This window comes from Botrytis sinoallii, assembly GCF_014898435.1.
Source record: "Botrytis sinoallii strain Bc 23 chromosome Unknown BSIN_003, whole genome shotgun sequence".
Classification (NCBI taxonomy): Eukaryota; Fungi; Ascomycota; class Leotiomycetes; order Helotiales; family Sclerotiniaceae; genus Botrytis; species Botrytis sinoallii.
In genome coordinates, this window is record NW_024066030.1 from 2,854,581 (window position 1) to 2,878,265 (window position 23,685).

At 42.5% G+C, this 23,685-nt stretch overlaps 6 protein-coding genes across 6 annotated transcripts; 3 read left to right on the plus strand and 3 right to left on the minus strand.

Moving 5' to 3' along the window:
* Positions 1-550: 550 nt before the first annotated feature.
* On the plus strand, positions 551-4,715 carry EAF02_002446 (uncharacterized protein). The gene is made up of 2 exons (XM_038898494.1): positions 551-4,212; positions 4,273-4,715. Exons 1-2 carry the CDS (start codon positions 905-907, stop codon positions 4,325-4,327), a joined length of 3,363 nt encoding a protein of 1,120 aa, XP_038762186.1. The 5' UTR covers positions 551-904; the 3' UTR covers positions 4,328-4,715.
* A 1,759-nt stretch (positions 4,716-6,474) lies between these two features.
* EAF02_002447 (uncharacterized protein) lies at positions 6,475-7,270 on the plus strand (the record flags this gene model as incomplete). The annotated part of the gene is made up of 3 exons (XM_038898495.1): positions 6,475-6,635; positions 6,733-6,834; positions 6,886-7,270. The coding sequence occupies 3 exons, from the start codon at positions 6,475-6,477 to the stop codon at positions 7,268-7,270; spliced, it is 648 nt and encodes a 215-aa protein (XP_038762187.1).
* Positions 7,271-12,050: 4,780 nt separating this feature from the next.
* EAF02_002448 (uncharacterized protein) lies at positions 12,051-13,102 on the minus strand. Its single transcript, XM_038898496.1, has 3 exons — positions 12,868-13,102; positions 12,566-12,806; positions 12,051-12,512 (listed from the first exon to the last, which is right to left on the minus strand). The coding sequence occupies exons 1-3, from the start codon at positions 12,914-12,916 to the stop codon at positions 12,392-12,394; spliced, it is 411 nt and encodes a 136-aa protein (XP_038762188.1). The 5' UTR covers positions 12,917-13,102; the 3' UTR covers positions 12,051-12,391.
* A 2,888-nt stretch (positions 13,103-15,990) lies between these two features.
* EAF02_002449 (uncharacterized protein) lies at positions 15,991-17,210 on the plus strand (the record flags this gene model as incomplete). Its single annotated transcript, XM_038898497.1, has 4 exons — positions 15,991-16,161; positions 16,210-16,953; positions 17,021-17,094; positions 17,150-17,210. The coding sequence occupies 4 exons, from the start codon at positions 15,991-15,993 to the stop codon at positions 17,208-17,210; spliced, it is 1,050 nt and encodes a 349-aa protein (XP_038762189.1).
* Positions 17,211-17,880: 670 nt separating this feature from the next.
* EAF02_002450 (uncharacterized protein) lies at positions 17,881-19,558 on the minus strand (the record flags this gene model as incomplete). Its single annotated transcript, XM_038898498.1, has 3 exons — positions 17,881-18,166; positions 18,219-18,787; positions 18,839-19,558. The coding sequence occupies 3 exons, from the start codon at positions 19,556-19,558 to the stop codon at positions 17,881-17,883; spliced, it is 1,575 nt and encodes a 524-aa protein (XP_038762190.1).
* A 1,502-nt stretch (positions 19,559-21,060) lies between these two features.
* On the minus strand, positions 21,061-22,770 carry EAF02_002451 (uncharacterized protein; the record flags this gene model as incomplete). Its single annotated transcript, XM_038898499.1, has 1 exon — positions 21,061-22,770. The coding sequence occupies one exon, from the start codon at positions 22,768-22,770 to the stop codon at positions 21,061-21,063; it is 1,710 nt and encodes a 569-aa protein (XP_038762191.1).
* Between the last annotated feature and the right edge of the window lie 915 nt (positions 22,771-23,685).

Genomic DNA, 23,685 nt, shown 5'->3' on the forward strand with positions numbered 1-23,685 from the left:
TTCTTATCATGACTAGGAAATCTCAGGAGAAAGCTCGGATTGAGTCGGTATCGGCAATCAAGCAATCATCCATATCCACGGATCCATGGATTATCTAATGCCCATCTAAATACCCACCCACTCACTCCAGCCGATACCCAGTGCGTGCCCACCCACCTCCTATCAATCCTTGATCAAAAAAAGACCCTTAATGGGTCACGTGTGGGTCCTCAGTTTCCTCAATAAAAGAGATGGGAAGTTTCAGTTTTGCATATGAACCAATCATGAATTTCATATCTGGCATTTACTCATTTCAACCAATGAGATCTCTTCCATCTCCAACTTAATAATCGGTTTGATAAAGACTCAACGCAAGTGTCACATACTACCTCACAAGCTAAACCCAAAGTAGTTACATCTTCCTCAAAATGTCTGAATTTTCCCGTAGGGTCTTGTCTGGTCTTGTCTTACATGTGATTTCTAACTCCAAACTCCTTAGTGGCACAAGCTGATTGCGCTCCCCCACCCACCAAAAAATTCCATTATCTATAATCTTTTTTTCTTCACCCCTCATACACTTCCTCTTCTCTTCATCCTTCCTCTTCCCCCAAACCCTTCTTTTTGATAATTATCTTAGCCACACGCGGCCAAGATACAACTTCAACATAGAAAAAACGAGATTCAAGTCTTCTTGTTTCTCACTTCTTCAAAGACTTCATTCTGCTCGGTCAGAAACTCTCCACTCCAAAATCCCGACAATCTTTGCGAATTGCGACCAATACTAGGTTTCTCTCGACCCAAAGAACACATTTTTCCCATTTTTCAAAGAATTTTCTTCTCACGACTCAAATTTCCCTTATTTAGAAAACGAATTACATCGATACCTTAATATTACACACTTTCGAAAGTTTCTCCAGGCATTATAATGCCACATCAGGAATCTCCCACTCACGAGATGCCTACCATGATTTCGAAGGCAGCAAATGGTGTTGCCCCCACACAAGAGGAAGTTTCCGGTATCCTCGATAGCATTTTCGAAGCAAAGACATCCGCCGCATCAGTCGATGCATCGTACGCTCTCTGCGACCTTCTTCTCAACTCCGTCGGTTTCCGCGGACTTCAAGATTATGGCATCTTGGCACAAATCAAGAAGGCTGCGGCTGATAAAAAGAGTGGATTGAGAAGAGAAAGCGCTCAAAATCTTTTGGGTGCTCTCTTTGAACGCTTCCCTCCTAAGCAAAAGATCTCTGAGGTTGTCTTCCTTTTGCAAGATACTACCTTGGTACCATGTGCATTCGACGCTCTCGCCGACAAGGGCGCTGTCGTTCGCGATGCTGCTCAGTATGCTCTCGACGCATTATTCTCCAACTTGAACGCTGAAGCTCTCGTCTATGGTCTCCTCCCAATCCTCATTGCTTATCTCGCCAAACGAACCGGAAAGTGGCAAGGAACTGTCGCTGCATTCAAGTTAATACAAAAGATGGCAGACAAGGCACAAATGTCTATTGGTGGCAGCAAGGAGGAAGCTGATGAGAAGGACTTGTTGAGAGAAATCTTGGGTGCAAAATTGGCACAATTGATTCCTCTCGTCGAGGCTGGAATGCACGACTTGAAGTCCGAGGTTGAGAAGCAATCTGTCACTACTATGACTTCTTTGACCACCCTTCTTTCCAACGACGATGTTGCTCCCAGAATCCCACTTTTGATCGAAACCATGCAAAAGCCAGGAAAGGAGACCCTCCAAAAGGCTATCCACGCTTTGTCTCAAACCACTTTCGTTGCCATTGTAACATCTCCCGTTCTTGCTCTCCTCACACCCCTTCTCGAGAGATCTCTTAACGACCGCGCTACCGCACAAGAAGTTTTGAGACAAACCGTCGTCGTTGTTGAGAACTTGACAAAGTTGGTTCACGACCCCGTTGAAGCTCGTACTTTCTTGCCAAAGTTGCAACCTGGTATCAAGGGTGTTTTGGAACGTGCATCCTTGCCAGAAGTCAGAGAGATGGCTGATCGTGCCATGAAAGTCATGGACAAGGCTATGAGCGATGATGCCGGAAACGTTGCTAACGGTGTCGCACACGTCACTAAAATCACTGCTGCTGATGTTTCCAAGGTTCTCGAAGCTGAGATCAAGAAGGCAGGAGGACTTGCCGATAACTCGGATATCGCCAAACTCACAAAATCATACATCTCTGATATGCTCGTTGAGGATGTCAACCATCGTCAAATTGCACGTGTTGCTGCCAACGTCACACCCTACCTTGAGCACATCATGAAGCAGGAAGGATCAGCCGCTACTGTTGGTGATGCTGTTCAACAATTCTACCTTGAGGAAGACCACCGAAAGTTTGGACAACCAATCAAGGAGGATGATGGTGAAATTGAAATTGTCAACACAAACTTCTCCTTGGCATACGGAGGTATGCTTCTACTCAACCACACCAACCTACGCCTTCTTAAGGGTCACAGATATGGTCTCTGTGGTCGCAACGGTGCCGGAAAGTCGACTCTTATGAGAGCCATCTCAAACGGCAAACTCGAGGGTTTCCCAAGTCAAGATGAACTCCGAACATGCTTCGTTGAACACAACCAAGGTGAAGATGCTGATATTAGCATTTTGGACTTCGTCGCAAAGGATCCAGAAATTGCCAAGGAAGGTCGTGAACGTATCTCCGAGGTTTTGTGCGAAGTCGGCTTCACTGCTGGTCCAGAAGGTCGTCAATCTGAGAAGGTTGGATCCCTTTCTGGAGGTTGGAAGATGAAGCTTGCTTTAGCCAGAGCTATGTTGATGAAGGCTGATGTTCTTCTCCTTGATGAACCTACCAATCACTTGGATGTTGCCAACGTAAAATGGTTACAAGAATACTTGAAGGCCCACACCGAAATCACCAGTTTGATTGTTTCTCACGACTCCGGATTCTTGGATGAAGTCTGTACCGATATCTATCATTACGAGCCAGGAAAGAAGCTTGCCGTCTACAAGGGTAACCTTGCTGCTTTCGTCAAGCAAAAGCCAGAAGCCAAGAGTTACTACACTCTCTCCGACTCTCTTGTCAAATTCAAGTTTCCTCCTCCAGGTATTCTTACTGGTGTTAAATCTCAAACCAAAGCCATTCTCAGAATGTCCAACTGCTCATACACCTATCCGGGAGCTACCAAGCCATCTCTTCACGAGGTTTCCTGTCAATTGACTTTGTCTTCCAGAACCGCCATTATCGGTGGTAATGGTGCCGGAAAGTCTACTTTGATCAAGCTTCTTACTGGTGAAACCATCCCAACTTCTGGTAATGTTTACAAACATCCCAACTTGCGTATTGGATACATCAAGCAACACGCTTTGGAGCACGTTGAGATGCATTTGGAAAAGACCCCCAACCAATATCTCCAATGGCGTTATGCTAACGGAGATGATCGTGAGGTACACATGAAGCAAACACGTATCTTGTCTGATGAAGATAAAGCTCAAATGGAAAAGATGATTGATCTCGGTGATGGAACCGGTGCAAAGCGTATCGAAGCTATCATGGGACGTCAAAAGTACAAGAAGACTTTCCAATACGAGATTAAGTGGGTTGGAATGTGCCAAAGTAACAACTCTCAAATCTCTAGAGAAACTTTGGTTTCCCTTGGTTTCAACAAGTTGATCCAGGAATTCGACGACCATGAGGCATCTCGTGAAGGTCTTGGTTTCCGTGAGCTTACTCCAACTGCTATCTCTCAACATTTCGAGGATCTTGGACTTGACCCTGAAATCGCCAACCACAACGAGATCTCCGGTCTTTCCGGAGGACAAAAGGTCAAGGTTGTTATCGCAGGAGCTATGTGGAACAACCCCCATCTTTTGGTTCTTGACGAACCTACCAATTTCTTGGATCGTGATTCTTTGGGAGGTCTCGCTGTTGCTATTCGTGACTACAAGGGTGGTGTCGTTATGATTTCTCACAACGAAGAATTCGTTGGTGCTCTTTGCCCTGAGCAATGGCATGTTGTTGCTGGTCGTGTTACTCACAAGGGTACCATGGCTATCTCAGCTGATCGTTTCGAAGATAGCAGACCATCAAGTGGTTTCAACAGCAGTGTTGCAAGTGCTGCAACAAGTGCTAGTGCCAGTGCTGTTAACAGTGGTGCAGAGGATAATGGGGATCTTGGCTTCAAGGCCAAGAAGAAGAAGAAGAAGACCAAGAAGGAACTTAAGGAGTCTGAAGTTAGAAAGAGACTTAGACACATTGAATGGTTAGTTGATCTCCTGTTTGCTAAACTTTATAGTCGTACATCATACTAATAATATCTTAGGCTCAACTCTCCAAAGGGTACTCCTCATCCAGCTGACACTGATGACGAATCATAATGGAATTGGAATCAGTCAGATACCAAAATTTGCTTCTTGCATATATGTTCATATTCATTAGAACGCGGTCGCCATTAGAGGGTCATTTATTTCTGGATGGATCGACACGTATGATATAAAAGCGATGTTCTTCGCAATTTCATTTTATGATTTCATGATCAATAGGGTCATATGAAAAGAATTGCGTTATGCGTACTTTATAGACGGGGTGGATGGGATCTAATCTTTCCTGATAAATGTCTTTTTGAAATGAATGTTTGAGTTATGATAGGACGGGTTTGTCCAGTAACTAGGAGGATAGATCAATAGATAGGTAGATAGATAAAAGGATGGGTGGACGCCAATGCCGATGTGCGGAGGCTGGAAATTGAATAGTCAATTTACAACATGCTTGTTCCTATGAAAGTGCATGTGTTTGGTGATAAGTGCGCTGTAGTTATGTTGATGAAATCTTTCTTCTTGTACCATTGAAAGCTGCTTACTCTTCACGAGGGAATCGAATCTCACAAGAACATGCACTCCAAGAAACATCCGCTTACTCGATGTACGATAGTGATATTGGCCCACTACATCGTGTATGGTTTGGTTTGATTTGGATTGCTTTTCTTGATGTATGTGTGTGTGTGTGTGTGTGTGGTATTGGGGTAATGTTTTGGGGTGGTTAGCAATGTAAGTGAGAGAGAGAGGGGGGGGAGAGGGGTATGATAATGATTTTATTGTGACTGTTTTTGTGTATTTGTATTTGTGCGAGGGAGAGGGGAAAAAAGATGGGCGAAGGGAGATGCGGTGGAGGGAACGTACTGTAATTTGTCTGGGAATTGGGAAAAATGCGTAGATTGATATTTTTTGGCATGAGTTGAGCTGAGTTAAGTCAGGGTGTTGAAGATGGAGATGCCGATGATTTTTCGCCCCCATATTGTACACCCGCTGGCTGGCAATTCTCGCTTCGCCCCCGCCCCCGCCCCCGCTTCGCTTGGCCCTTACCCCCAAGTTGGGGAGGTACGACTTTATCTATTTTCGAGTGGTTGTTTCATGCTGGTATCTTGATTCATGATGACTTACTTTTGATTCTTTCTGTCTGGCGTTTCCGCAATTGTGAGTAGGTAACCTTATTTATATGATACTCGAGAACCTTTCATGATTTTCGCATTTTTTATGCTCGCTTCTCGCTCGCTTATCTTGCGTTCCATTCTTTACTTCTACTCGTGAATGATTCATCACGATTCACACTACATTCCCATACCTTCTCTCCCTCAATAAACGAGATAAATTCAGCATGTCCACCTCCGCAAATCCTATCCTCTCTCCACGATCTTCCGGCCCAGGCACCGCCCCCGGGAGTAAGAGCGAACCTCGCACATCCGGAAAGTAAAGGATACATACTCATACTCGTTTCTTCTGTGCTTTTTTTCTTCATGATGGTTTGTTTTTTCGCGAGGGTGTATGTTAGATGTACGGGGAAGAGTTATGTTTGGGGGGATCGTAAGTTTGATTTATTTATTTTCTATACATGGGATTGGATTAGAATGGTTATTCTTGGGAACTTTGCTAATGGGAGTTGGGATAGTGAGCTGTTTGTTTGCTACGGTGAGTAATTCGGATGGGGAGTGATTTTTTGTCTGTTTGTTTGAGTGGCTTGAGTTGATTTATTTTGTTTCGTTTTGGAAGGCGTTCGCGGTGGCTTATTATATTGCTTCGATTATTGGTGAGTTTCTCAGTTACTTTCATGGAAATCAAAACACAACCTTCGATTCTTTTTAACACTATGAAATTAGGTGTAACCCGAGGACCAGTAGGAAAACACCAATGGGACGTAACGATCGGGGATGTAACAAGCAACGACTTTATAATCGTAATACTCCCCTTCCCTCCCTCCTCCTCCTCTTATGCTCCCTAACTAACAACCCACCCCCAAACCCCCAGGCCGTCGCCTTCCTCAGCAACGCCCTCGTATCTCCTACTCTCCTCCTCACAAAACTCACCCTCTTCCTCCTCTATCTCGATCTCTTCCGTCCATTTAAATGGCTGCGCACATGCGTCTACATCGGAATCTGCATCACCGTTCTTTCTACTCCACAACCGGTATCCTGATGATTATCTGGAGTTCCCCCCACGCAGACGAAACATGGCAAACGCATCTTTTTACCATGGAACAACAGTATGCGCAAATCTACGCTTCGCCTTGGTCGGCGGTGGGATTGGGGATTGATTTGTTTTTGTTGGGGTTGCCGTTGAAGGCGGTGGGAGAGCTTTGTTTGCCGTGGAGGAGGAAGGTAGTTGTGGGAATTGTATTTTTGACAGGCATTTTGTGGGTGTTTTCTTTGTGGTGGTTTGCTTTGATTTGATTTGATTTATCTTCATCTTTGGGGCTACGAAATTTTTCTAATGACTGATATTTGGGATAGTGCATGCATAGCTTCTGCGCTGAGCGTTTATTATCGATTCATCAACAAACAGAGTAATACGAAAGATACGACGTATGCTCTTCAGAACTTTATTATCTGTTCGTAAGTATTCTCTTTCCTTACATTCAAATATGGTTTCTTAACCGCAAATAGATTGGCAGAAATTTTCATCGGAGTAATTGTTTCCTGTATGCCGGCAACGTGGAATCTTCTCCGTCAATGTATTCCACATTTCTTGGCTTTGAAATCGAAACTCTCATTCGCATCGGGGAGTTTCTGGAAAAATGGTGGAGATTCGCTTTCGCGAGGTGAGGTTGGATCTCAAAGAGGCGATTCGGGATTTATGAAGAGATCCCGTGGGTTGCATGGCGAAACGAACAATTCGTTGAAGGGCTCTTGGGAGGAAGAGAGACTTGCGAAATTGGGGGTTGAGCTTGCGAGGCTGGGAAATGCGAAGGTGTATTTTGGAAAAGAGAAAAGGCATGGGTGGGCAGATGTAGCGCACGATGAGAGTTATCTGCAGCGGGATGCTTGGTGAACTTGTTGAGTGGGTTTGGGATAGCATGGATGAATGGAGAAGTCTTGAAAGTTGGGGGAGAGAATGAGGTCTATTAGTCTTGTGAGATCGGTGTTTGTCGATTCGCTTGACTCCGGGTATGAATTGATGAATACTGGGGAAGGAAATGCTTCAATTTCGATATTCCAACCATTCTTTTCTCGAACATGGCCTTTAGATAGTAATTTACCGGTAACATGGTTGCCCAGGACAATGTGGTGCCCGAATTTTCCAGGGTGACTGCAATTTTGTTGGCATCATGTTGTATGTACGGCACAGACGGTGGTGGATATTTACCCGAGCTGAGCGGTCAATCAAGTTGGGTTGCTAATTTACTCTACATGAACCCTTGGTTCTAAAAAGCTGGTTCAATAATATGGACCAGTTGTTCTAGAACAGAAATCTAAAATGGAATCTTCTTTGGTAATTCAATGTCGGAGATATCTTGGGAAACATTTTTCTTTCTCAAAGATGTTACGTGAGCGAAGTGCGCATGATTCTTACTCAGAGTCTCTTTCTATTCAAATCCTGTAATTCGACATGGACGACGAAGTTGTACTTATCACCGGTGGATGAGGATGTATGGGCTACCACATCGTCCAAGCAGTTCTACAAGAACCATCCTTCAATTCCGTAGACGTATATTTGCGCAATCCCCCTGTGAATGTCCAACCCGGTGTTTCATACCATGCGGGGAGTCTAACTTCACCAGAAGACATCAAGTTGTTATTCGACCTCATCAAACCAACTTTAATTTTCCACGTCGCATCTCCCGTATCCTTTGGAAATACCGCAAATGCAAATCTCTTCTACGAAGTCAATGTTCGTGGAACGCAAAATCTTCTCGATTGCGCTGCGAGAAGTTTGTATACCAAAGCTTTGGTTTATACATCTTTGACTATTGTATCGAAACCTCCTTATCATTTTAATGATGAGACACAGCCTCTGATTGATCTTAACTCAAAGGCGGATTTCAATTACTACACGGTTACCAAAGCAATTGCAGATATCGCTGGTTTGAAAGCCAATAATCCGAAAGGTTTAAGGACACGCTGTCTTCGTATTGCTCCTATATATGGTAAACATGATGTGCAGATGACACCAGGGACGCTTGGAGTTCTCCAAGAGAAACACCATCATTCTCAAATTGGGGACAATACAGCTTTGATGGAATTTGTTTCTGTTAGTAATTCCGCAAGAGCTCATATACTAGCCGAGAAAGCTCTTCTCAGGGAACGCCAAGCTGATAAGTCGGGTACCCTACTTTCGGGCCACCCCTGTTTTGAGCCACTTTTCGATCACTTTTTACACCAAAAATGAAATTTCTAACTTTCTTATTTATAAATAGAATACATTGAAAAATTATATATACAAATTTAAATTAAATTTTATTATATTGATAAAAATATTAATAGGTTTAAAAAGTGATTTATGGTGTGAAAGGGTGGTCTAAAATAGAAGTGGCCTGAAAGTAGGGTATCTGATTTAGTTCAACAAACGAGAAAATAAATCCGAGAATCGCGGGTGAAGCATTTTTCATCACAGACGGAAATCCCGTCCATTTTTGGGATTTCGCACATAAAGTCTGGGCCGCAGCTGGGACTACAGTAGATCGTAAAGATATCCGGGTCTTTCCCGCATGGTTCATGATTGGACTTGCGGTTGTGACGGAGTGTATTTACTGGACGTGTACTTTTGGGACGGTGATGCCGGAGAAACTGAGAAACTGAGAAGTCATACGAGGAGGTATATTACGGAAGATAGGACGTTTTCTATTGAGAAGACGAGGGAGAGGTTGGGATATAGACCCGTGAATGATATGGAAGAGAATATTAGGGAGGGGATGGATTGGGCGGTGAGAGAAAGGCTGGAGTTGGCGGGTTTGAGGAAGGATTGAATGTGGAGAGAGTTGGGCTGGAGGTACTGGGAGGTAATAGATTGGGTATAGAAGCGCGCTTGTTTGAGTTTGTATATAGCGCATTAATTTTGATCAGTAACTTCCACGTCTTTAAAAGCAGATAGACTTTCCTACTTGTTCTACATACTCAAAACTCCTAATATGTCACATCTAAAATAGCAAACAAAAACTCATACTCCCTCTCACATCCACTCTCCTCCACTCCCAACCTACCCGAACCACCAAATCCACCAGCCAAAAGTGAATCTCTCACGGCAAAATATCACCTCAAATAAACTTCCTCCCTCAACAAATCACCCCAGACTGCGTGGTACAGTGGTCCATCCCACCACTTCCACAAGATCGTCAGTCGCAGCGACCGAATTGATTTCACTTCGCTTGGGTGCACATCACGAATTGTCGGCCGCACCTACTAGATCTAAAAAAAAATAGTTATTCATAAATTGATTAATAACCTTTTTTGTCATTTTGACTTGCTTGCTTTTTCGTGGGTTGGGAAACTTGAGGTGATGTACGCGAGCAATACGTTTTGTAGAATCCACTTTTCATGCTAATAATGAATGAATGATCGAGGTAACAGTTGTAGTTATTGGAGTGAAACTGATAGTCAGGGCTTGTAAAGAACATATCGCTCTCCAGTAGTCTACTGGTTGTATAATTTTGATATCCATCGTCGAGTTATGTTTTAGAGCTACAGACAGCAAGTCCTTGAGTGTTGCAATAATATTTTTTGTCTTTTTCTATCCACAACATACAAAAATAATCGATGGTCTTGCGCTGACCACTCCGTATACTAACATTCTCCGATGCTGTGTGGATCGTAACCTGTAAATAGCTCTCCTTAAATATGTGAGGTTGTTAGGAGTGGTATGATGAGGAGATCGGAGAGGGAAGAGGGTAGAATTCTCCTGCCCAAAACAGTTATCATTGTGATTCGTACGTATAGTGAACAGAAATCCATTTGTTGAGGCCGAACGCAAGAGCAAAGACGTATTATTGATGTTCGAAAAGGGAGAAGAAACCTTGATGACAATGAAATAGGGCATGCGATTCATAGGTGAGGGTATCAAAGAGTTAGCCAGCCAGATTCTACAAGAGCTATGTTTGAGCTTTGAAAGAATTCAATTAAGGCTTTTTGTATTGTCTGAATGACATTGAGATTGAAAGTTTTCGGAAATTCATATCTGATTTATGGCATAGTCGTGATAGGCTGGACTCCATGGAACAAAAGTTTTGTTGCATATCTGCATCCGGCTCTTGTTCGGCTCTCTCGAAAATGCGGCGGCTCTTGTTCGGCTTTCTAGGCTGGACTCCATGCAATAAAAGTTTTGTTGCATATCTGAATTCGGCTCTTGTTCGGCTCTCTCGAAAATGCGGCGGACCTTACTATTGAAAGAGTATACTGTGGGCCTATCCTCGTAGGTTCCTTGGACAATAGAGAGTCACAACCGCGGCTCATTTCAAAGCCAGATAGTTTTTCACCAAGGTTTGGAAGCAAACAAAAGGAGAACAAGTCGAATGTGAAGCTGTTCGTCATATATCGTCGAATATAGTCTAGGGGCTAGCAGTAAGTGTGATCTGTAGCTGCCCGTCAAGAATAGAGCTCGTTATGCTTACTTCTGTCAGAAATTTGAGCTTCTAAAGCACAACAAAGCTGCTATGATATGTTGTTGTATTTGAATGAGACGTGGAGCTCAATTACCAGAGCAAAGCATTGGGTTCTCGAAGATGCTTCGGATGTTTAAGATGGTTGATAGGAACGATGCCTCAGAGCTGATGGGAGGGAGAACCATAGTATATCACCCAAGTTCTAATAGCGCAAAGGATGATAGTACATCTTCACTCTCTGCATTCAAGTATGTTTTGTGGAATAGGTCGCGTCTTATGCAAAAGTGAGTAAAAACGCGTGGAGGGTTCGGAGGCTTGGTAGCAACAGTGAATTACTTTTGACGCGACAGATTTTACAAGGCTTGCAGGAAAAACAATCGAACCTGAGAATAAAGCTTCATTCTACTCCCATAACCATTGGCATACCAGACTTCTACTCACTTTTTACCGTTTTATCACTGTAGTATTCATTACAATGACGCCCCCTACATACAAGCGAGTGAAGCATCATGAAGATGTAGATTCAATATCTGTACTGCAAGCAGAATGCCAAGCGCGTGGTGGTACTGCCGTCTGGGTGTACTATACGATTGGAAAGGAGAAAAGAGTACGAGTCACCGCCGACTTAAAATCATTTACGACATGCTATTCAAACAACCCAAAGCGGAAGCTAAATATTATGAGAGAAAGGTTGGGACGGAAGGCCCTAGCCCATGTTCGCCAAGAAGCACTCCTGACAAGCAATATCCCTTCTTTTCTTTCCCCACCTCCCGCGGATCAGTTCTCTAGCGTTCAGGATTCGATGTAGGCATGGAGTTTGCTATGTCAAGTTTGATGGTAGCTACGTTTCGTCGAATAAAAGTCCCCGCTAAGGGACAGGTGTTTCTGAGGAGGTGCTTGGCTGGCGCGGCAAGAATTGACCCTGATCTCTTCTAAGAGCTACCGATGCACACTATACTATGTACAACTGCACACCACTTTCTCTTTGTTTTTCTCTTTTTTTTTTGTAGCGCAAATTCTTTGGTTGGATCAACGGATGAATAGATAATTAATGCCATCGTATGGGTGCGGGGGAGGAAAGCCAGCAAATACGAATCTCTCACATGTACGCGGTGCTGGCTACGAACCCGGGTAACACTTAACAATATCTTGATATTATGTTACTCAGAGCCGAGAGAGATAGCAAAATTAGTGTATAAAATGGGTAGCAGATACATGGAATTGGCCGAACATCTCCTTTGACTCGCATACTATGAGTACATATCTGACACTTGCTCTGCAAGATTTCATCACGGCAAGGTACCACAATCCTTCGCGAAACATAGAATATTTGGAATGATGAAAGAAGAAATACAATCCTGTACACCTTACACATACAGCGAGCTGGTAAAGGAAACAATTTGAGTCTAATCTTACGGGGCTGCCAAAGCCGGAAGAATTGCTGTCAGTTTTATTCGATATCTACATAATACTTGCACCAGCCGACAATCCCATACAAAGACCTTCCATGAACATGGTAACCTTAAAGATTGAACCACGAATCTTTCTCATCCTTTCCAAAATATAATACCGTCTACTTAATTTCCAAACCTGGGTTCCTGGTTCGCGCCCTCAATAGCTTTACAGAAACTGAGTCGGTAATCCGTATAGAACTCAGTCGCAACTTTACCATAATCAGCAGCGCCATCATCGAGGCTCCTATTAGACGGGTTAGTTCTAGAATTACACTCTCGAATATCAAAGTGACCTACCCAGCTTTAATACCAAAAAAGTCAGGCATGAGCTCGAGTTCACCAAAAAGACTGGTTCCGCAGGTCCCGCAGAAGGAACGCTTGTTCATTTTTCCCGAATCTCCGGGAATCTCATATGTCTTTGGCGTTCCTTGCAAGAGCTTGAACTGAGTTCGAGATAAAAGCACGTTGGAGGACGAGGTAGCGCCGCACCATTTTTGACATGCATGACAATGGCAGAGAGCAGTCATCTTTGGTTCGCCTAAAAGATGTTATCGATGTGCATCGAATGAAAAAGCAGATGATGGCCTGAAAAGACGAACCTGTGAATTCATATTGAATTTCGCCGCACAAACAAGATCCTTTAGGCATGTTTAATAATAAGGAATTTATAGACTTAAATAAAGTGAGCAAGAAAAGATTGTTTCTGAAATTGACTACTGTTCAATATGTCGATGATTGATCGTGAAAGAACGAGGAAATGCTGCTGTTTTATGCTTTTAGTGACTGCGATCTAGATCCGATTTGTCAGACAGTAACAAAACATGCATTGACTTCGCACGGAAGATCGAAGGGAGGCAAACTCCTAGGGATCGTTCTTGCTGCCCGAATCATGATTAGAGTCTCCGCGCAGTACACCCGCGCGGCTCATTGGTAGCAAAAGTTGCAGCAAACTTTAATCCTCGGTACGCGGGAGGCAATGGGAGACGACCTCGGGACCGTTTAGAACTAAAACCTCGCCTTTAAGTGGCAAACAACGGCACTGAGCACAAGCCTGGCACTTCTTCCTACTAGTGAATAGTATGATTCGTGGAAAGTATGGATGATTATCATGACGTACCTAATTCCATACGTCGTTCGTATTTGACACCACATACTCAATCTGCGTCTCTATGCACGACACGTTGATATTAAAGCAAACCTTCTAATAGCTACTTTAGCACGATCATTTGAGATCACCAGCCACGCAAGGACATCCCTAAATTTATATACGAGGGCCCGGATAAAATTTAAGCGAATTTCCTTACCAAAAACTATGCTTTATACTTTATTTTTATAAATTGAAATTAATTCAAATATTTATTATAAAATTTTATAATTTGAAATATATTTAAAGAATTAATTAATATTTATTTTAATATTAACTTCATTGATTTTGATAAGATACTGATTGATAAATCTTATATAGAATTTCAATTCTTAAAATAAGCATTATTTTTTATAACAATTCTAAGTATTAAAAATTCCTTATAAGTTTTAATTAGATTAATTTTTATAAACAATTTAAAATCATATTATGAAACTTTATATCAAAATCTACTTATTCACAAGGTTTCAAATATATAATATTATTAAATCTATTTAATATTGAATTCTAAAGTAGGTGAATTTTAGTAGGAAAAATACTTGTGCACGGACCCCGGCCCTCATCAAAAACACGCCCTCGTAGGGTCACCAGTGGGTGCACGGACTCACGGGACACTCAAGAGGGAAAGCACAATTTCACACCAAAAATAGCGATTTTAATAATTCGATTAAAATTCAAAATTTCTATGAATTAATTTGAAAATCAAATATATAGATCTAAAGCATAAATATTCTATATTGATCTAAAATTGAATCGAAAAAATCAACATTGATCTTTTTATAAAAGAATATATGATTCCTCATTAAAAGTTTTGATGAGAAAGCGCACTATTTGTGTTTTGAGCTCAAATCACATTTTATCTCGATCATTTTTATACGAATTATTCTTTAATACTTGAAGAACTATATATATCAATTTTGAAAGAATTCAATAGTATATTGAATTTTATTTGAATTATTAAAATCACTCGTTTTAGTATGAAACTGTGCTTTCCTGTCACGCTGTCCCGTGAGTCCGTGTACCCACTGGTGGGTATTGCCGGCCAGGATCTGCTGATATACGAGGATATGTGGAGTCGTTCTGCTCGGTAAATACCATACAATTAGGGTTGGGAAAAATATATCAAATTATTTGAACGTATTCGTCAACAAATTATAATATGTAATATTGGTCAAGTAAATTATTATCACGCTAAAAGTGATATCACCAAGAGCATTAAGCTAATTGGGTTTATATAGGCTAATTCTATCGTGACAATTATATATCGATTTTTTTAGTGGGTTATTTCGAAAATATTCCGAATAAAAAGAATGAATTTGATTGGATTATACTAGAAAAGGAACCTTTTCAAAGCATTGAAATTTATATCTTCAAAAAGATTAACAAATTCATTTAATTCAACCTCAATATCATTATTAAAAACAAGATTATCTTCTAGATTCAATATCAAATCCTTTCCCAAATTATCTAAAATCTCTTATATATAATCAACACTCCTTTTCGCTACTTTTAATACTTGTGAATTTATATAAATGAATACTAATTTATTCATTATTTCAATCGAGAGGTAATTTTAAAAGCTTGATTTGAATAAATGAATTTAATTGGTTGAATAAACGATTCAATCTCTTATTAATCAAAAATATAATAAATACCTTCCCATAATAACTTTGTTAATCACCCATCAGAAAATACCTTCGAATTCGACCCACTTTCATTCATTCTAAGGGTTTAATTAGCTATCAAAACACGTGCATAACCTTGGCATAATATTTCATATCGCTCAAAAAACGTGATAATATAGAATTATATAATCATCCTCCAGATTATATAATTGCCCAACCCTACATACAATACCAAATGAAAGCTACCTGACGAGAGAAACCGCCTTCCTGAACTTTGAGATTTTTACTGTTAGCTTGACAGACATTCTGGCGTAGAACCTTGATTATGGACCGGTTTTTAGACTATCTTGTTTTGTAATAAACGGTACCGTGTCTTCGTGTATTTCTAAGGTTACACCAACTTTTTCAAGAGGGAAAGTTTGGGGTGACGTTTGGGCCAAGGAATTAGCTTGAAGTTTAAGCTTTTCGATGCCAGCAGTGATCTGAACTCAAGGTGGGATGGGAAGAAAGCCGCGCGGAACAGGCCAAGAACTCCTTTTGCAGTAAATTATGTAAGCCTTCTTGAGGGATTTTTGGACTGTTATGATTGGTAAAAGAACAGGATTTCTCGTATATTACGCAAATCCACTTTTTCGAAGAGCGAAAGTCAATAGTTAAAGGCTTGACCTAAGGAGTTATTTTAATCCTCAAGCTTTTCGATGCTTGGACACAATGTGGGGCATGAAGCCGCGCGGGAGAAGCTAAGAATTCGATCTGAAGCGAATTATGTAAGCGGTTTTAGTAAGTGTCAGTGGTGGAAGATTAATGCTCGCATAACGCAACCTTGAGAGGTTAAGACCTAGTATGGTATAAAGAGCGGATGTCCTGCTTCAATGATGGTTTCATATCGAACAGTCTTAATACTTTCCTAGAACATACTTACATCATTCTTTCATTCTTCCCCAATATAATCAATGGCTGCCGTTCTACCAACTACAACGAAAGTCTGGAGAGTCCAAGGAACAGACGGATTTGACAGTCTAGACTACAACCTAGAAGAGGCTATTCCAGATTTGTCAGATAATGATGTTCTCGTCAAGTTCCATGCCGCTTCTTTGAACTACAGAGATGTCTCAATACCTCATGTCCGCTCACAATCATTCTTTTGATGGGAGGATGCTAACACAGACTAGGGAACGTTCCCATTCGGGTTTAAAAAAGGCGTCGTACCAGGATCAGACGGTGCAGGAGAAGTAGTGGCAGTTGGTGCAAGAGTGACACGGTTCCAGAAGGGCTCGAAGGTCGTGACTCTATTCAACCAGAAACATACTTATGGCTCACTTACCTCGAAGACCATAAGTACTGCACTCGGCGGGGACCTCGATGGTGTTCTTCGTCAATATGGAACTTTCAACGAAGAGGGTCTTGTGCTGATGCCCAAATCACTGGATTATCAGCAGGCTTCCACTTTGACGGGCGCTGGAGTAACAGCATGGAACGCTCTATACGGCCTCAAACCAGTCAGACCAGGAGAGTTTGTCTTAACACAAGGCACGGGCGGAGTGTCGCTATTTGCCATTCAATTCGCGAAGGCTGCTGGTGCTACGGTCATTGCTACAACTTCGTCTCCTGCAAAAGTCCAACAGCTGAAGGATTTGGGCGCGGATCATGTGATAAATTATAGAGAGGTTACAAACTGGGGAGAGGAAGCCAAGAAATTGACAGGTTCAAGGGAGGGTGTCGATCATGTTATCGAAATTGGTGGAGGTGGAACCATGACGCAATCTATCAAATCGATCAGGATTGACGGCGTTATCAGTGTTATTGGCTGGTTGTCCAAGACTGACGAGAAGGAGCCGAGCTTCCTTGAAACTGTTAGCAAGGTCTTCACCGTTCGAGGATTGTTCGTCGGAAGCAGAGCAATGTTCGAAGAGATGGTTAGTTCATTTTTCTCCATTGGTCTCTATTCTATGCGGTTCTGTATCCTGTGCTAATCATTTAAAGAATGCTGCCATTGACGCCACCAACCTCAAACCGGTCATTGATCGTCGCTTATTCAAGTTGGAGGATCTCAAAGAGTATGATTGGAAGGCCTTCCTTATATTGCTAGTAGTCAGTGCTAACATATCCTAGAGCGTACACATATATGAAGGAGCAGAAGCATGTTGGTAAAGTCTGTGTCACTATCGAGTAGATTTTCAGTTTTGTCTAAGACGAATATTTTAGTATGGGTAAAGTTTTGAAAATTTTCAAATCCATTATGGTATCCTTCACCAATAACGTGGAAGTTCTCGTTCTCAATGTGATTCATACTTGAGCGTCAAGCAGGAGCTTGGTAACAACAATGAATGTTTTCAATTTGTAACTACTAGTATGTTGTACCAAATGATTGATCTTGAGTACGGAGCTCTACCAGTGTCATGACCAGTATTTTTCGTATTTGAATTACACTCCACTTTAGTGATGTGTATTGATATCTGTGAAGATGTTCCTTAGATAACTTGGATAGCCTGCTTATCCTGGCTGCCCATCATATAATGATTGCAGAGTAAGATCATGTGATGCAAGATATGTTTCTCGTTGTAACACAAGTCTCACCAAGTATAACATCTGACACGAGAATTTGCGCTTTTACATGAACATATATGCTTCCAGTCCCTCAAGAATTCCACCGGCTGCTCATTTCGTCTCGAAATATTGGCAAGCTCTGAGTCTAAAACTTTGGCGACCGTAAGAATAAATGTGAAGGCAAGTATAGCGCGCGTTTGAGGTATGACCGATCGTATGTAGAATCTCACCCAAGAGACCCGAGACCACACTTCTCGCTAGAGCTATAGTAAAGATTTAACTGATAAGAGTATCAATCAGACAAGGAGAGTCTTGACCCCTAGACTGGACATGGCTGTTGCCCAGCTGCAAGGACTGCTAGGCTGACATTTGCGAAGTCTCCAACACTCTTCCATGATCGAGGATGTATTCTGAAAGTTGCAGAAAACGTCTCGATCTTTATTTGCCAGGGCCGCCATCTGTCGAAATTCGTCTTCAAGCTCTTCGTCTGCCATACAGCTAACAACGCAGAAAGGCCATACAAGGTGGCGTATCCATCGACCATCGGGAAGATCTCGAAAGGCTTTCAGGGCTGCTGACACGCTGTCTCTGATCTCTGGAATCCTAGGGTATGCACCAGGACGGAGTGACATACAAATAGACCTTTGCAGCACATGCGAATATATGAGTGACATGTTGGCTTTCTTGAGCTCGAATGCCACACGGATCAGAATTTTCGCCAATTTGACGGGCTCTGTTCTCTTGTATACCATGTTCAATTTGATCTTCGATACAGGCTGCACGCCTAGCCAGCTGAGATTGGCTTAAATCGCCCAAACCCTCTCGCATAATTTTCCACTCGGCCAAGAGCGCAATGTCCATAATAGCAATCATAACCCAATTCTGACCTCCCATCAACTTACAAAGTTGGATTGTGCCATTATCAATGCGCAGAATAGAAGGGTAGACATCGGAATACTTTGAATTTGCACCTATAGTTACGGAAGATAAACCATCAAACCAGATCAGGGCCGTAGAAAAGAACTCGAGGGCCAATTCTTCGTCCAAAGAAAGAGCGTCGGAATCGGGGTTTGGGGAGTCTCCTATCTCCTGCACTGCATTTAAGTTATTCAATGGCGGAAGAAAATTGTCCTTGAGACCCATGAAAATAGTTCTCGCAGCCTGCAAATGGGTCTGCCAGTCATTACTATCTCCTTTCAAAACCTACCATGCACAATTTAGCAGGTTTTCAATTCCTTAGATTATAAGGCTCACCTCGAATGAAATCAAACAGATCATACAAGCAAGTATTTCGACTTTTGTCTTTGTCCTGCCCAAACCAATTTCCAAACTAAGCCGATCAATATGTTGCCTGAGACCAACCAGCGCCAGACAATGGTGCCTTTGCAGGTCTTCAAGTATGTTATCACTAGTTTTAGACCCACTGCCTGAGTACATAGCGCTGTGATGACATGCGCTTAAACTCAGCGTCGCATGATACAGTGGCTTCGTATGTAATAAGATACTCAGAAGCCAGCCACGGCCACCTTCTGAGGCCAAAGGCCTATAGAATCTGAATTGAACAGGAAAGACAATATCTAAATAATGCATCAAGAGGCTCGCCTCGCGTCCATGATACTCGTTAATCATGAGGCTCAGTGAGCAGCCCACGCACAATGGCCTCTGGGGTGCATCGCTGGACTCTGTATCTGTCATCGAGTTGTCGGTAATGGGTGTAGATGCTGGGCCACTCTTTGCCACAGTGAGACTGGCTATCTCTCTTTTCCGTTTCTTGTTCTCTTTTATGTCTCTTTTGATTCGCTCCGATTCTGCCTTCTCTGACGATCCTCCATCCATCCAAGTGGGTTTCTCACTATAGCCATGGCAACTGATGCGAAGTGAATCACACGTGGAACACGTGGGTCGTTCTTCCTGACATTTTTTCTTTCGGAGCCGACACGTCCAGCAACCAGTGCTACTTCGTGCTGCAAGCATGATGTTTTGTTTGACGAGAAAACGAAATAATATATCTGTCAGTCTATTTCAAGACAAATGCTAATGTAAGTTTCCACAAATGCGACGTAAATTCCCATCTCCCGGACACCTTTTATTTCCGTTCGGCTCTAAGCTTAAAGGGTGCTAGTTACAGTGGGGTGCAAGAAGTTTGGATCATAAATCCACACCCCCTCGAGACCCCTTCCACGCCTACAAGTATGATTCCTTCGATCCCGATCACTTCTACGGAGGTTGACAGCGTAAGTATTGTAAAACACACCAAAAAGCGACCGAGCTTTTCCCCATTTTTATCGTTTGGACCAATCATATCATCACGCTGATTGAAAATTTATATGGTGAACTCCAGATGGCGAAAGTACTGTAAATTTATTCTAACCCTTGCAAATCACTCAAATTTATCAAAATTCATACTTTTCTTTTTAGAAATGCTATTATATCTCTATTTAAAATCTATTGACAACTTTAAAAGCTTCAAAAGCTTCAAAAGCTTCAAAATTATAAGAGTTGAAATTCGAAATCTAAGGGGAATGACTGAATATCTAGTAAAATTAGTAAAAGCAGCATTGGAATTTCGTAAAACAGCAACTTTTATCAAAAATGGGGCTTACACGACTTATCCCATCAACCTCTGTACCTGTTTTTCTACTTCGTCACTTCAGCAGTGTTCCGAAAATTGTGGATTTTAAATTCTTTATTGTATAATGAAAATGTGTGTAGGAGTTGTCTTACAAATTCTCACATTTATGAAGGGTATAGCTACCTAAGTTCTTACACTAAGTAGGTAGGTGAGAGGAACAGTAGGTATGAGATTTTAAAAACATTTTAAGGGAGGGCATAGCACAATCCGGGTGTCTAATTAAAGAGGACATTGTCTTGCTTCTGTCACATGACGCTTCTTTTCTGTATTCCTGTGGCAGGTGTCATGTTCTAGCCTAGGAGTGCTAGTGGGTAGGTGGGTATCTGTACGCAAGGACCGTGTTCTTTCTTCTCCTCTTTCCTCTCTTCTCTCCTTAGTTCTAGATTCTAGGTAGTATAATTGACTACCGTTCACGACAATCTCATTACAGAAACCTACCATTAAGCACGATTTAAAGTCTTTTACTAGTGGCATGCCCAAAATTCAGAACAGATTTTAGCCATATTGTGAAGCTCGGCGGGAAAGTTTTTGATATATATAAGCTGCTATCCATAGAGAAGACACTTCCAGAATAGACCAGAGAACGCTATTCACCTTCTGCTTTTACAGTGTTCTATTCTAAATGTTTTCCACTTACAAAACTGAAAAAGAATAGGGTCACTGCTTTTGTCACCTCCTTTTTAGTGTCTATCACAGCCTGTTTTGGATTTATATGTGCTGCCTCGCTTTTAAGTCGGAAACAAAATGATGAGGTTCTTTTGCCAGCCATCAATGCGAACCATGTCTAGAACCTTTCAGATTGAAGAGTCATTTCAGTGGCAGCTACGGTTTCTGCTCATACACCCTAAGCTATAACAGGCGAACAAGACGTATCAAGTCTGCAAAAGCAGGATGACTTGACAGGAACATCTGCAACCGCAAGGGCTATTTTTAACTGTGGCTCAATGAGGCGCGCCTCTGTCTTACGGCCAAGGCGTGTCAAACACTCGTGATAGCCCTGGAGAGCCCAGACATTGTTTGGATGTTGATGAGCACGAGGCAGTATCCCGTCAAGTCCAAGGTCCGCGCTATACACTTTTGCGGCTTCTTCGACATGTCCTTGCTCCAGCATTAGCGCAGCGTAGGCATGGCGCGGTGGCTGCATCCAACCCCATGGCTCACTGTAGGTAAGTCCGTCACTGAGTTCGATGGACTTGCGAAGACTTGCAAATGCTTCCTCATAGCTCCCGCGGCGGTATTGAATTTCTCCATCCAGCATAGCAGCACCCACAGCCAAGATATCAGCACATTTGTTAGGATAAGACGAACGGGTGGCTGGAACTTGCTCCACAGCAGATATGAATAGACTCCGCTCTTTCTCCGCCTCCTGCACGTTGGAAGTTGCGGCGTATGCCACGCCCTTTGCGTAATGAATCATAGCTGTAGTGACACAGTACAACTGACGATCAGTAGGTAACTCCATCTGAATAATATCTTGCCACATTCCAAAGCGAACCAAGATATGAACACGGATCGACATATAAGTCTCAAGCCAATCCGCCATAGGAGGTGACTGGACACGCAGCAAAGCCTCGGGACAAGATGCTTCCATTTTCGCTACAGTTTCAAGCGCGATCTTAGGCTTGCCCGCAAACATTGCCGCGTAAATCAAGGAGTGGTAATCGTGAAGTCGGTACATGGTATAGAAATTATTCGGACCAGATCGGCTTAGAAACTTTTCATCGGCAATTGTTGCGGTATAGTTGGAGGCAATTGCGCGCCGGTAATCACCGATGAGGATATCTAGGTGCGAAGGCATGTGAGGGACGTGGCCAGCATCTGGTATCAGGTCGCGTAAATGATCTGCGGCATTCAATCCAAGTTCTGGGTTCGGAGACATCTCAATGCAGTGGATGTACAAATGCAACAGACCTGGGTGTCGATTTGCTCCATCCTGGTCCAAAGCACGCTCGAGAACACTCTTAATCTTCAAGGTGCGAGCGCCCGGGCTTGGATTTCCAGTGTGAAGATCCCATAGTTGCCATGGGGTCAGATTCATCATTGCGTCAGCATAAAGAGTGGCTACGTCAAGACTATCCGGATGCTGTTCATAGACTGATTCCATAGCGTCGGCATAGGCTCGATTTTGGGCAGAGAAATCCTTAATTGGGTAGTCGCACGGAAAGCGAAATTGGATTGCATCGATGAGTGCCTGTTCGAGAGTCGTCGCACTGGCGGCATTTGCTTTTGCATCTCTAGAGGCTTTATAAGTCCGCTGCACCGTTGTTTTGAGATCACTCTCATCAAATGTCTCCCAGGGTTTGTTGTAGTTTGGGCCCAGGGCATATGCTAACCCCCAGTAAGCCATTGCACAAGAATGGTCGTGTGCTATAGCCTGTTCGAAGCAAATGGCCGATTCTTCATGGTTGAATGCATAGGCCCATGTTAAGCCACGGTTGAACCACACTTGCGCATCTTTGCTCTTGGTACTGATGTCCAGCTTGAATGATCCGAGGTTGTAGTATTCAGTGGTTGAAGGGATCGCTCCTCCTTGCTGAGATTCAGACGCCATCATAGGTGAGGGAAGGGTCTTGAAGGTCGACGGAATCGAATGAGATAACTCTCAGAGTCTTATGATAGGAATGGATATCAATATTCAATGTAGTAGGAATTTAAATCTGGTAAGAGTGATACTGAAGTCAGACGACTGAAATCAGCCAACTAGGTTTCTATAAATAATCAATATTGATTATAAATTTTATTTTGGAATATTAAGACCATCAATCGATCTTAGAGGTTGGATTTGTAATTAGATTTTTTACAGTTGTGAGGAGGTAGACATGAGGCCACGGACCGTACGATATTTCAACGACAGTTGCGTAATATCCAGGGGGTCAGCGATGATGAGAGTCACTTGAGTCATGGGGGTGCCTTGTTGGTAGAAGTCTAATAAATTGAAAATTGGTGGCGAGAGCTGGCTTATTAGCCTTGTGCAGAAATGTCAAGGCAACTCTTTGCTCCCGCGCGGCTTTATCAGACACGAAGTATGCCGGCCTAAATTTTTCTGACAGCTGTCGTATATTCTGCAGAGATTATGCAGAGTTGTTCTCCCAACGAATAAGAAAGTCATTAGTAGCTTCCGCCGGGAAAGTGTAATTTTCTGGCGCACGGCTCCGTATTTTCGGCTCGCCTTGCCTTCCGCGGAGCTTCTCGGCAAAGGTGCTTCCGAGAACCGCCTTATTTTCATCAGCAATTGATCTTGACATTGCGGTAAGCTTCTGTCTCTATGTTTTGTTTAATATGGTTTCGAATATTACTAAGATCAGATTGCTTCGAGATCGACAGTTTCGCATCCGATAGACCGAATTACCAATCTCTACGATCTAGAATAATAAAGATTCTATTATATATGGCCTCTTGCCTTGAACAGTCTCGTAAGTACCCTACCCTCAAACCAATCCTCTCATCGAATAATCCAATCGCTATTGAA